The 13,148-nt window shown below is 44.2% G+C and overlaps 1 protein-coding gene and 1 long non-coding RNA gene across 12 annotated transcripts in view; one reads left to right on the forward strand and one right to left on the reverse strand.

The window, feature by feature from the left end:
• LOC309621411 (uncharacterized protein) overlaps window positions 1-13,148 on the reverse strand; it is a 402,030-nt gene that overhangs the window by 285,082 nt on the left and 103,800 nt on the right. For 5 of the 11 annotated variants that reach the window (XM_082408910.1, XM_082408907.1, XM_082408908.1 and 2 more), the window contains one exon: window positions 8,980-9,117. The exons of the other annotated variants lie outside the window; for them this stretch is intronic. In XM_082408910.1, coding sequence (XP_082265036.1) covers window positions 8,980-9,117 — 138 coding nt within the window. The remainder of the gene's footprint in view (window positions 1-8,979; window positions 9,118-13,148) is intronic. 11 annotated transcript variants of the gene reach the window in all.
• Window positions 1-13,148, forward strand: part of LOC309621418 — a 157,858-nt gene that overhangs the window by 76,230 nt on the left and 68,480 nt on the right. The gene's annotated exons all lie outside the window — the stretch shown is intronic.

The following is a 13,148-nucleotide window of genomic DNA, read 5'->3' on the forward strand; positions in this document are numbered from 1 at the left end:
TTCATCAGAAAGGGCTCTACCCCCTCTCCTAGTTCATGGTGTGAAGTGTTCTTGGCCTCTCGGGAAAGTGGGGAGAATGGAAAGGACCCTATATGAGAATGCTAGGCTCTGTAAAACATTTCAGGTTTTTAAAAATAAGACTCATTTTGTATTGGACTGACAACAGTCCTATGAAATACAAAGAAGGCCGAGAATCAGTGACAGGAAAGGATCACCAGTAAGAACTACAGCAGTCACCGCTTACCTCGTAGCATAGGGCACTGTCCGTGATCCTTAAGAAGAGTTAGTAGAAATGCCTTGCCCATCTTGCCCCTGAACCCCTTGAAAGGTACACGACTGCTGTGTTGGTGTTTAGGGGGAGCATCTCACTTACCAGGGACTGACTTCTCCCTTGATTCCTCTGTAGTGATGGAGACTTCCCCGCTGATGAAAAATTCCCTGGGATTGCAACCTCCAAGCCAGACAGCTTTCCTATGGAATGACAGAGAACTTGTCAAGGTGAAACACCAGTCTGCGGGAGAAAGGGAGGAAGAGAATGATGGAAATCGTTTCTGGGAAACTATTTTTACATTATGTGTTGTTTGTTCCCGGTAAATAAACTGAAATCTTCTTAACAGTACAACAAAATCTAAACCACTAAAGCCAACAATACAGGAGTATAACGTTCGACAAAAATTTCTTTGGCTGCGCAGCATGTGGGATCTTAGCTCCCCAACCAGGGATTGAACCCACGCCTGCTGCGTTGGAAGCGCAGAGTCTTCACCACGGGACCACCGGGGAAGTCCCAGGACTATCACTTTTAAAGGAGAAGGTACAAACCCCTCGGTTCTATGAACTGGAGATTTTTAGTAAGAAGTCAATATATTTGTTGTTAGGCACATTTTATGTTAGGCTGTCTCCCTGCACAGGATGCAGGCGCCTTGAGAATGGAAGTCATATCCCTCTATAGTACGTCCCTCTTCTTTCTGCTTTGCAGTTTGCTGCTCCACTTGTTCAACCCCACCTAGTAATAACCTATACTTCCCTTGTTCCTGTTTTCCCATCTGGAAAACAGACAAAAGGCAACCAAACAACGCAAAGGTCTCAACAAATAAGGGATATCCAAAACCAGAGATGGCCAGAACTTCTGTACCCCTGATGAAATAGTCCTCATACAAAACCTGATAATCAAATTCCTTAATGCTAGGAATCACAGTGAAAAATAGTATCTGAACTGACTTCTGTCAGATGAGTGAGAACTAAGGTTAATTCAGTGTATCTGAAGCATAGAAAGTGAGGGCAAAAGTGGCACAAGATGGGGCTAGAGAAGCAGAGAGGATTCTAGACCACGCAGAGTCTTAAAGGCCAACAGTGTGTTTTCTATTCTCAAAACAATGTTTGTGAGCGATGTTTATGAGCAACGTTCCAACTTGCTTTGAAGGTTTCTTGTGTGAAGAGTGGATTGGAAGGAAACAAGATATATGGACACTAGTTAGGACCTAATCGCAACAGACAGGCAAGTTCAGTATTAGGAAGTTGAGGAAGAGCTGGCTGACAGATTCCAAAGAAATTCAGGAGATGAACTGAAGCGGGCTTAATGGGGTAGGAGATGGAGGAAAGGAAGGTCTTAGGGAATTCAAGGGTTTACTGCACACATGAGCAAAGTCTCAAAATTAATCATTTGAACGTACAGAGGCGGATCTCCCAAATGACACCGGTTAGGAAGCAACGGTACGCCCTTTAGAATTCCTAGAGACAACACAAATCAACTGTTTCGATGGAAAATTCGGCGGGACTCTTGATTTCCATGGGAATACAGAGAAAAGAGACACTGATCTGGCTTGCAGGTATATTTAGGAAGCTGTTAGCCGGACATCACCTACTAGTATCATGTAAGTAGGCCGTCCGAAGTAGGAAGCTTAGGGGAAAAACCTGGAGGAAAACTTAAAAGCTTAAGCCACACCTCTACACTACACCACCTTTCACAATTTCTTCTCAGATAAGCATCATCCCCATCAGTGAAGAAACTCGTACCTCATAATAGGAAAAACAGGCCTAAAGATTCAATGTGTGTCTTGGGAGGTCCCATCTATGCGATATCTTCCTGGGACCAGAAAAGGCCCCAGGAAGATCCATCTCTGCACCCCTGAAAGCTTACCACCAAGGAAAATGACTAGGTCCATAGATTTCCTCCCTCAAACCAGCTTACCTCACACATAGATCATTAGCAACTCCGCCCTTACTCACATTATCACAGTCACAAGAGTGGTTAGGGAGAAAAGCACTAACCAGGGGAACTAAAACAGAGGCAATCCAGGCCAAGCTGGGCTGGTGGCAGATATCTTGCTCCTTACGCTCGGGTGCATAATGCGACTCACCACAGTGCCTTTTTCACAGACCCTTTTGAACGTTTCTCCACAGAATCCAACAGCTCAAGTTAGTTCATGACGCTTCAAGGTCAACAATCGTCAAGAGAAAAACATGCAATATGTCTTACAATGTTGGATTCCTTACAAACAGGACAAGGAGATAACCATGTAGACAAAACCAGAGCATTTGAAAACATCTGTATTCTACAAACACACCAGTGAATGCTATAAATAAGGTACTATGACATAAAACAAAATGAAAACTAGATGTGAGACTGTTCTCTTCAGTGTACAGACTTCATGGCAGTTGCTGCACACTATCTAGCTACTTAGATCTTTAACTCTCTGTTCTGTTAATACCAAATGAGGCCCAAGTGTGTCAACCTGTTTCCCACAGAAACCAAAAAGTCTACATGCATCTCTTTTCTCCTGTGCCCTTTCACCTTACCTGCTCCCAATTCTCCACCAACGTCCTCCTCTTTCTCTAATTATTCTCCTCTTCATTTTGCTTGGCCTTGCCCCCAAGCATGCAAGACAGAGAGTCCTAGAGGTCCAAGATTCTAGAGTGGCTGTTTGCAAGGCGGAGGAGATTACAGTAACTGCCACACTGTATATACTTCTGTGCAAAGAAAAAGGGACAGTGTTCAGAATGTCTCTCACATATAACAAGAGCTGGAGATGGCAGGATACCTGTGTGGCCCAAGGAACTAGAGCTAGCAAATTATGGGCCAAACAATTGCAACCAAAGGCTGGAAGAGGAAAGGTCTGCAACCAGCTCTGTCTCCTAGCTCTCTGGTATTTGCTGCCAACGGGCAGAGTCTATTTCGTGAAGCATCAAGCACTGAAAAGAAGACTCCTGCTGCTGGAAGGTGACAGGAAGTAACGTCCAATGCAAGATCAAGGCTTGTCCTCGAAGCAATGCCCATAATGGAAGAAAAAAAAAAAAGAGAAAGCGGAAGAGAAATGTTAAGTCGCAAGTCCAACCTGGCCCCCAGCCTAGCCCAGCCCAAGGAAGGTAGGAGTCAAGGAGAAGAAACTAAAAGAGAAGAGCCTTGGACCACAACATTCTCCACAAGGTACACTCAAGAAACTTCACCCTACTCTTGAACCAAGTTACAAAGAGAGCTTCTTAATCCCTACTTTGGCTCCTTAAAAGCTGCTATCAGTTCACTCATTAGACACATCTGATTTCAGAACAACTGTAATAGTTCAAACTAGATGGCTCTTTCCTTCCTAAGGATTATTAATTAAATAAGATCTATATAGCTCTAAGTATATGATACATAAAATAGAATACTCTGTAGAATATAAGTAACTCTTAGTTCAGTGTATTAATGAACGTCTGTAAGAAATGTTGCAATGATTTCCCTAATGGAAGAGCCTGGGGGAGGTAAATCTGTCTTCTAGGATTTCCTCCTCCCCAAAGCTCAGAAACTCAGGTGTTGTTTTAGCTCTCCTACACTCTCTTCACCCAAGCCCGCCTTCCTGTTGGGGATCGGACCTCCCTATTGGCTCTCTCATACCTTTCAACTGCCTGCTTTGTGACATCACTCTCCTCCCAAACCTACTACCACTTGGTAGAGCCTTGGGGTTTCCGTGGAGCTGTTTGGACCAGTAACCAGTGACCTCTGTACTGGACACGTGCGCCGTTCAGCTGCAGCCACTCAGACATCATCTAGTGTTGTCTCCTCATCCCTTGTACCTGCAGTGGATGCTTCCTCTTCTCTGACCATGTCAGGTAAGAAAAGAAACTTTGGAAAGTTTTGCGTTCGATTTCTTTTGCCCCTAAATTGAGTAGGAGATTCAAAATAGCATGGAATAATGAGGGAAAGTATTGAACTACAAGTCTGGAGACCTAATTTCACTTTTGACTTTGACGTTTACTATCTGTGTGACTTTGGACAAATCACTGGCTGTCTCACAAAGCCTGTTGCTTTCCTTAACTGTTACGTTAGGATACCACGTTGGGTTGATCACTCTGATCCCCTTCTTTTCCAGTATTGAGCCTTAAAGGGTACCCATGTAGAAAACGAAATCAGACACTTCTCAAGAGTGTTTCAACAGAAACATAGAAAAGTCAGGGGACATAGAAAACTAGCAATATATACCAAGATGTTTCATCTCTAATGGTCTCCCTCCACTAGGATTTCGACTAGTTGAAAAGAGAGAATAGGGAGAGAGGATGGAGAGTACTGGGCTCTACAGGGAGGCACAGAGTCGAGCGTAAGGAAGTTTAGGATGGTTTTCATTAGCACAGGCCAACAGGCACCAAGAGATGGGAGAAAATGTAAGAATGAAGAGGGAAAGCATAGAGGAGCTCTCAAGAAAAACGGAGTTTGCAATGGAATGCTGATGGGAACCAAAGATTTTCAATTAAAGCAGAAACAGCACAGAGGGAAACCTGCTCAGAGCAGGGCAAAACCAAGTTGATGGTAGCAAACCCTTACATTAACAGACTAAGAAGGAAAGTAAGGCCAGAACAGGGGATCACCAGGAAAGGCAGCTTATCAGAAAAGTCATACTCCGTTTTCTTTCTTTTATTGCCTCTCTGAATACAGTTGGCCACTTGACAGTTTTGAATATAAACATTTTAGAAATACGTTTTAGAAATGATGCCTCCTATAAACAAGCAACCACAGTGGTTATCTAGGGGGCTGCTTTTCAGTGTTTTATTCTTTCTAATTTTTAAACTAGGTAGACATTTCACCAATTCAACATTTTAAGTGATATCTTCTAAATTGAATCAGAAGGACTATTTTCCTTGGTGTGATATGTAGGTTCTAAGGCAAGGCTGCTTTTCATTTTTACAGTTATTTCCTTCCTAACACAGAGAGCACATTGATCAACAGCCATCGTTCGCTTGTAGATCTTAGCTACCGAAGAAGAAGAAGAAGAAGAAGAAAAAGTCAAGCCCCACATCTCTAATTCCCCCCACTTAGGGAATTCCCTGGCGGTCCAGTGCTTAGGACTCGGTGCTTTCACGGCCAGGGCCACGCGGCGCGGCCAAAGAAACAAAACAAACAAACATCCACATTTATCGAAAACCATATTGTGGAGTCCTGTGGATTTTCTTACATTTGAAAATCTTTTTTAATTGGATTCTAGGCATGATGGTTTTTTGAGGTTTTGGGATGCCATCTTCTTGGATGCTGAAGATGATTCTAATCTAAGTTCTAGGATAAATCCAAAAACCTTCCTGATACATTTTAAGCTTCCTTTCTGCTTATTATATAAGCTATATTCATTGAAATATATATTTCTCCTAGGCTTAATACCTCTTACTTGCTGGGTAAAAATATGAAGGAGCACAATAATGAAACTCTTTTACACTTATTATTTTGCTGTCTGCTTCGTACCGGTTTTCATTGAAATACTTGTCTATATGTGTTGTGGCTACCTATACATGCACATTTATTGCATTCTGTTGCTTGTTATGCATTTTTTACTGACATACCTTCTCTGTCTGTATGCATTGGCTAGGAATTCATTCACCTCTATCACCTCCATCGTGTCTTCTGGTTAATAGTATTCACTAAAATAGAGTGGGCAAAATTCACTTTCATAATATTGCATGGATAGTACAGAATGCCATTTGTTAGTAAATTCATTAGGCTTCGATACTTGCCACATACCCCAGTTTTCATTAATATCTATGGATTTCTTTTTCGTTAACGTAATATGCTTGTCATGATTTTTCTTTGTCTTTCTAGAACTTATTGTATCTTCCTCCATATAAATCATACGCAATAGATCAGCTTATTCATCTATTAATTATTACTGCTATTATTATTGGTGGTGGTGTTATAACCACTTTACAGGTGAGGAATCTGAAGTAATCAGATAACTCTTCCCTTTCCAAAAGCACTTAAGAAATCCACTTTCGGGTAATCATTTTGAGGTAGGATGAGAAACCAGGCTTGAAGAGGGCAAAAATGACTCTTTCAATTCACCAGTTGGACTGAGCTGTACGTCACCTCTAGGTAATAGCGTGGGAACTGCACAAGCAAAGGGAGACACTGAAGACGACAATGGTAACAGCCGTACTGTTTTCTAATGGACAAAAAAAATGCCTATATTATAAGTTCTATTTCTCCTGCTTTCTGGCAGTATCATGCTCAGAGTGGAGTCCTGGCAAGGAAGTCAGGATACTTAGGTTCTGAAACCTGGTAATGATACTAACATAATGAGAGAACTTGAACAAGTCAACCCGACCTCTCTGAGCCTCAGTTTCCTTACTCACGAAATGAGACTGAGAACATCGAAGTTCTCTAAGGGCCTCCTAGTTCTAAAATGCTTCCAGTCTAGGAAATAGCATAGAAGTCAATACGAGTGCAGGCTGAAGGGAAAGACAGGGCAGGGAGAAGGTTGCTTCCAGCCTAGAGAACAATCTCTGAACCACACCACTTGGCTCTTCTGCCCGTCTGTGCCCAAGATGGGAGCACAGGCAGTTAATAGAGAAGAGTGGAAAACTGCTCAGTCCTTACAGCCATCATTAACTGTCTGATTTTGGGTTTCTCAGGAAGTAGTGATAGTAGAGGTGTCCTGATAGCAAGAACCTTCAGATGATGCCGTTCCTCAAACGTAGTGAGAATTTCTCAACCTCCCTGAGTTTTTCATGACCCTCTTGTTCTTACAGAAAATTTCCAACATCCATCTCTACTTGGAACTCTAAATTCTCTGCAGCATTCTCCTCCTGTGGTGAGCAATGCAACTTCCCTAACACGAAGTGTCTGCAACTTCTCCAGAGTCTCTGCCCCTGCCGTCAGTTCGGCATCGGCTACTGGTACCCCTTTCCAGACACTCATGGGTAGTGCCTACCTTTACCAACATTCTAGCACGACTATGTTATCTGGAGTTACTGACCACAGCCAGATCTCCACTTCAGCTGCTTCCTATCCAGGTGTTCTTGAGTGGGACATCACAGCAAGCACTGAAAAGAATTCTTCTTCACTCGGAGACTTTACTCTGGCACTCACTGACCGCCACACAGCTGCCTCCTCCATGTTTCTGGCAGCCCAGTATGATAAAACTTCAGACGCCAAGAACATGGTCCCTCTACATCCATCGCTTTCTGCCAGCCTTGCTCAGGGAACACCATCTCAGATTCCAAATCAGGGGCAGAGCCGCCTGTCACTTCCCTGCCAGGACGGAAGCCAGGTATATTACTATAACCAAGGCACACTGGGGTCTTTACTGTATGGAGAACTTGGCTCCTGCCCGCAATCCTACGGCTCGGCGTCATACACAGGAAGTCGGGCCTCTGGGCAACCAGAAATGGGAATGGGACTGAAGGAGATTCAGCCCACAAATATCCGACCACCAGCTTCCACCTCTGCAGTCTGCCACCCTGTGTCTGCTCAACGCATCACAGAAACAAGTTTTCAAGGTGAGTATAACAAACGCCAGAGAAAGTTGAAGAATGAGGTCGGCATTCAAAAATGGGGTCAAATCGACAGCTGGGAAGGGGTGTAGAGGCAGGTAGAATTTAGATCCTGAGCCTTTAATAACCACTACCTTCGCTCAGTGCCCTCTGTTTTTAGACTCTATATGAGAACACCTAGGGCTTCCCTGGTGGCGCCGTGGTTAAGAATCCGCCTGCCAATGCAATGCGGGGGACACGGGTTCGAGCCCTGGTCTGCGAAGATCCCACATGCCGTGCAGCAACTAAGCGCATGTGCCACAACGACGGAGCCTGCATTCTAGAGCCCGTGAGCCTCAACTACCGAAGCCCACGTGCCTACAGCCCATGCTCCGCAACAAGAGAAGCCACCGCGATGAGAAGCCCGCACACCGCAACCGAGAGTAGCCCCCGCTAGCCGCCAACTAGAGAAAGCCCGTGCACAGCAATGAGAGACCCAGTGCAGCCAAAAAAATAAATACGTAGAATAAATAAGTTCAAACAGTAAATAAATACATAAACATAAATTACAAAAAAAAGAACACCTAATGCAGGTGGGAAGGTGGGAGGGCCACTGTAGAGGTCATCTATGCTACATGTACAAGAACGCCGAGAGCACACCAATCGGTACCACACTTTTCACTGCTGTAGCCGATCGTTCCCCCTGTACTGCCACACTGTAGCACTCCCTTCCCTCATCTACTGCTATAGTCTCTTTGGAAGGTGTTTCACAACTCTTGTTATGAGAGTGCCAGTTGAACTGTCCTCACTTCCTTCATTTATACCAGGATTGAAGACCTTGTAGTCCGAGATCCTGTCCAGAGAGCAAGCAGGCTAAGACTCTGTCTTTGTTGATGTATTTCATCAGAAAGGGCTCTACCCCCTCTCCTAGTTCATGGTGTGAAGCGTTCATAGCCTCTTGGGAAAGTGGGGAGAATTGAAAGGACTCTATATGAGAATGCTAGGCTTTGTAAAACATTTCAGTTTTTTAAAAATAAGACTCATTTTCTATTGGACTGACAACAGTCCTATGAAATACAAAGAAAGCCGAGAATCAGTGACAGGAAATGATCACCAGTAAGAATTACAACAGTCACCGCTTACCTCGTAGCTTACGGCACTGTCCATGGTCCTTAAGAAGAGTTAGTAGAAATGCCTAGCCCATCTTGCCCTTGAACCCCTTAAAAGGTACACGACTGCTGTGTTGGTGTTTAGGGGGAGCATCTCACTTACCAGGGACTGACTTCTCCCTTGATCCCTCTGTAGTGATGGAGACTTCCCCGCTGATGAAAAATTCCCTGGGATTGCAACCTCCAAGCCAGACAGCTTTCCTATGGAAAGACAGAGAGCTTGTAAAGATGAAACACCAGTCTGCGGGAGAAAGGGAAGAAGAGAATGATGGAAATCGTTTCTGGGAAACTATTTTTACATTATGTTTTGTTTGTTCCTGGTAAATAAACTGAAATCTTCTTAACATTAAAACAAAATCTAAACCACTAAATTCAATAATACAGGAGTATAACTTTTGAAAAAAATTTCTTTGGCTGCGCAGCATGTGGGATCTTAGCTCCCCAACCAGGAATTGAACCCACGCCTGCTGCATTGGAAGCGCAGAGTCTTCACCACTGGACCACCAGGGAAGTCCCAGGAATATCACTTTTAAAGGAGAAGTTATAAACCCCTTGGTTATATGAACTGCAGATTTTTAGTAAGAAGTCAATATATTTGTTGTTAGGCACATTTTATGTTAGGCTGTCTCCCTGCACAGGATGCAGGCGCCTTGAGAATGGAAATCATATCCCTCTATAGTACGTCCCTCTTCTTTCTGCCTTGCAGTTTGCTGCTCCACTTGTTCAACCCCACCTAGTAATAACCTATACTTCCCTCGTTCCTGTTTTCCCATCTTGAAAACAGACAAAAGGCAACCAAACAACGCAAAGGTCTCAACAAATAAGGGATATCCAAAACCAGAGATGGCCAGAACTTCTGTATCCCTCATGAAACCTAGCCCGGTGTTCAATATGTAGGTATCATTAATACATGCGTGTTGACTGAAACAGTTTAAACTCAATTCTTCCACTTCCCAGTTTAGTTTTAGTCCTCATACAAAACGTGATAATCAACTTGCTTAATGCTAGGGATCACAGTGAAAAATAATATCTGAACTGACTTCTGTCAGATGAGTGAGAACTAAGGTTAATTCAGTGTATCTGAAGCATAGAAAGTGAGGGCACAAGTGGCACAAGATGGGGCTAGAGAAGCAGAGAGGATTCTAGACCACGCAGAGTCTTAAAGGCCAACAAACACTGTGTTTTCTATTCTCAAAACAATGTTTGTGAGCGATGTTTATGAGCAATGTTCCAACTTGCCTTGAAGGTTTTTTGTGTGAAGAATGGATTGGAAGGAAACAAGATATATGGACACTAGTTAGGACCTAATCGCAACACACAGGCAAGTTCAGTATTAGGGTGTTGAGGGAGAGCTGACAGATTCCAAAGAAATTCAGGAGATGAACTGAAGCGGGCTTAATGGGGTAGGAGATGGAGGAAAGGAAGGTCTTAGGGAATTAAAGGGTTTACTGCACACATGAGCAAAGTCTCAAAATTAATCATTTGAACGTACAGAGGTAGATCTCTCAAATGACTCCGGTTAGGAAGCAACGGTACGCCCTTTAGAATTCCTACAGACAACACAAATCAACTGTTTCGATGGAAAATTCGGCGGGACCGGTGCGTTTTTTCACTCCAACTTAGCTCCAGTTCCTATTACTCACATCTTCTGTGCCAAAACAACACAGCTGGAGGAACTGAAGGGGATTCCGTTTTGGTAATTAAGGAGTGTCCCCAACACTGACAGTCCCATCTTAAAAAGCACTCCCTCTGCATTTTACCCGAGGAGCAATGGCCAGAGCCTCCCTTTGAAAACGATGGGCAGAAATGAGACCATCACACACAGTCCCTTTCAGCTACTGTGAACTGAGCCGCGAGACGACCAATACCCCCTGGCACAGCGCGGACGGGCCAGCGCGCGGGGGCAACAGGGACAGGAGACAGCACAAGAGACGAAGCCCAGGCCCAGGGGCCAAGGCCTATTACCTTTCCGGCATGTGCAAAACATAAAACAGAAGCAATATTGTAACAAATTCATTAAAGACTTAAGAAAAAAACAAAACTCAGATGCTAAAGTGCCTACTCTAACCACTATACTATATTGCTTCTATAAAACAAGCACTAAACCTCAGATACAGAAAAAAACCCTTTTCGTGTCCTCACACCTAGGTCAAAATTACAAAGCGTTAATTCAGGAGACAGAAAGGGAAGGAATAAATCTGAATGAATCTGAGTCAGAACACAGTGCTATATAACCTTAGGCAAATTCCACAATACCCATGCCTCAACATGGCAAATTCCACAATACCCATGCCTCAACCTCCCTATCTATAAAGGAGTTAACCACACCAGCGCTAACCATTACTTGCCTCCTGGTAGCTTGTGAGTGTTAATTAATATTTGTAATAAATACACAGATCATCAGTTGAAAGAAACAAGGAAAACTACAGCGTTATTATTATTGCCTTGTTGCTAGAGCTAAACACCACAAATCAACATAAATAACTTATGTACACCAAGAATGTAGGGTTTGAATATGTACTTTGAAAGGCCATCATATAATTAGTTGTTTCACCTCTAATTGCTTTTCCTTTTTTTTTTTTTTGAATTTAAAAAAGCAATACAGGGACTTCCCTGGTGGTTCAGTGGTAAAGAATCCGTCCTGCAATGCAGGGGACGCGGGTTCGATTCCCGGTCGGGGAACTAAGATCCCACATGCCGCGGGGCAACTAAGCCCTCGCACCAAACTACTGAGCTCGCACACCTCAATGAGGTAGCCCACGTGCAGCAAACTACAGAGCCCACGCGCTCTGGAGCCTGCACGCCACAACTACAGAGCCCACGTGCCACAACTAGAGAGAGAAAACCCGCACGCCACAACTAGAGAGAAGCTCTCATGCTGCAACGAAGAGCCCGTGCGCCGCAACGACAATAAAGATCCCACATGCCTTAACGAAGGTCCCGCGTGCCGCAACTAAGACCCAATACAGCCAATCAACCAATCAATCAATCAAGTGGGGCGGGGGGAGCAATACAGGAATTTCCCTGGCAGTCCAGTGGTTAAGACTCCAAGCTCCCAATGCAGGGGGCACGGGCTCGATCCCTGATTGGGGAACCAAGATCCCACATGTGGCACAGCGTAGCCGGAAAAAAAACAAAAAAAGCAACACATACCCTACGGCATTTATCCCAGAGAACGCATGTTCGCACAAAAAAAGGTACACAAATGTCCACAGCATCTCTATCAGTAATAGTCAGGAAATGGGAAAAAAACTCAGATGTTCTTCAATGGGCAAGTGATTAAACAAACTGAAGTACAGCCAAACCATGGAATACTACTCAGCAATTAAAAAGAAAGCGGCACTGGGACCTCTCTGGTGTTCCAGCGGTTAAGACTCTGCACTCTCAATGCAGGGGGCCCAGGTTCCATCCCTGGTCAGAGAACTAGATCCCGCATGCTGCAACTAAAGACCCGCACAGCCAAATAAATAAATAAATAAATATTTTTTTTAAAAAAGAGGAGCACTGTTGATTCATGCAATTTGGATGACTCTCCAGGGAATTACACTGATTGAAAAAGGCCAATCCAAAAGGTTGCATACTGGGAATTCCCTGGCGGTCCAGTGTTTAGCACTCAGCACTTTCACTACCTGGGCTGGGTTCAATCCTTGGTCGGGGAACTAAGATCGCACAACCGGCAGCGCAGCCAAAAAAAAATTTTTTTTACTTAAAAAAAAAAAAAGGTTACACACTATATGATTTTATTCACATAACATTCTTTTTTTTTAATTAATTAGTTAATTTATTTTATTTTTGGCTGCGTTGGGTCTTCGTTGCTGCGTGTGGGCTTTCTCTAGTTGCGGCGAGCGGGGGCTACTCTTTGTTGCAGTGTGCGGGCTTCTCGCTGCGGTGGCTTCTCTTGTTGCAGAGCACGGGCTCTAGGCACGCGGGCTTCAGTAGTTGTGGCACGTGGGCTCAGTAGTTGTGGCTCCCGGGCTCTAAAGCGCAGGCTCAGTCGTTGTGGCGCATGGGCTTAGCTGCTCCGCGGCATGTGGGATCTTCCCGGACAAGGGATCAAACCCATGTCCCCTGCAATGGCAGGCAGATTCTTAACCGCTGTGCCACCAGGGAAGTCCCACATAACATTCTTGAAATGACAGGTTGCCAGGGACAGATAGGGCCGGGGGAGTGGGAGATGGGCCATCTTCCCCAGGGGGTATTTTCCCTTGATCATCTGCACAAAAACTTTAATTGCAACTTTATCCACTGCACTATCAGATCACTATGATTTGG

The sequence above is a fragment of the Balaenoptera borealis genome (assembly GCF_965194805.1).
Source record: "Balaenoptera borealis genome assembly, contig: HAP1_SCAFFOLD_419, whole genome shotgun sequence".
In the NCBI taxonomy this organism is placed as follows: Eukaryota; Metazoa; Chordata; class Mammalia; order Artiodactyla; family Balaenopteridae; genus Balaenoptera; species Balaenoptera borealis.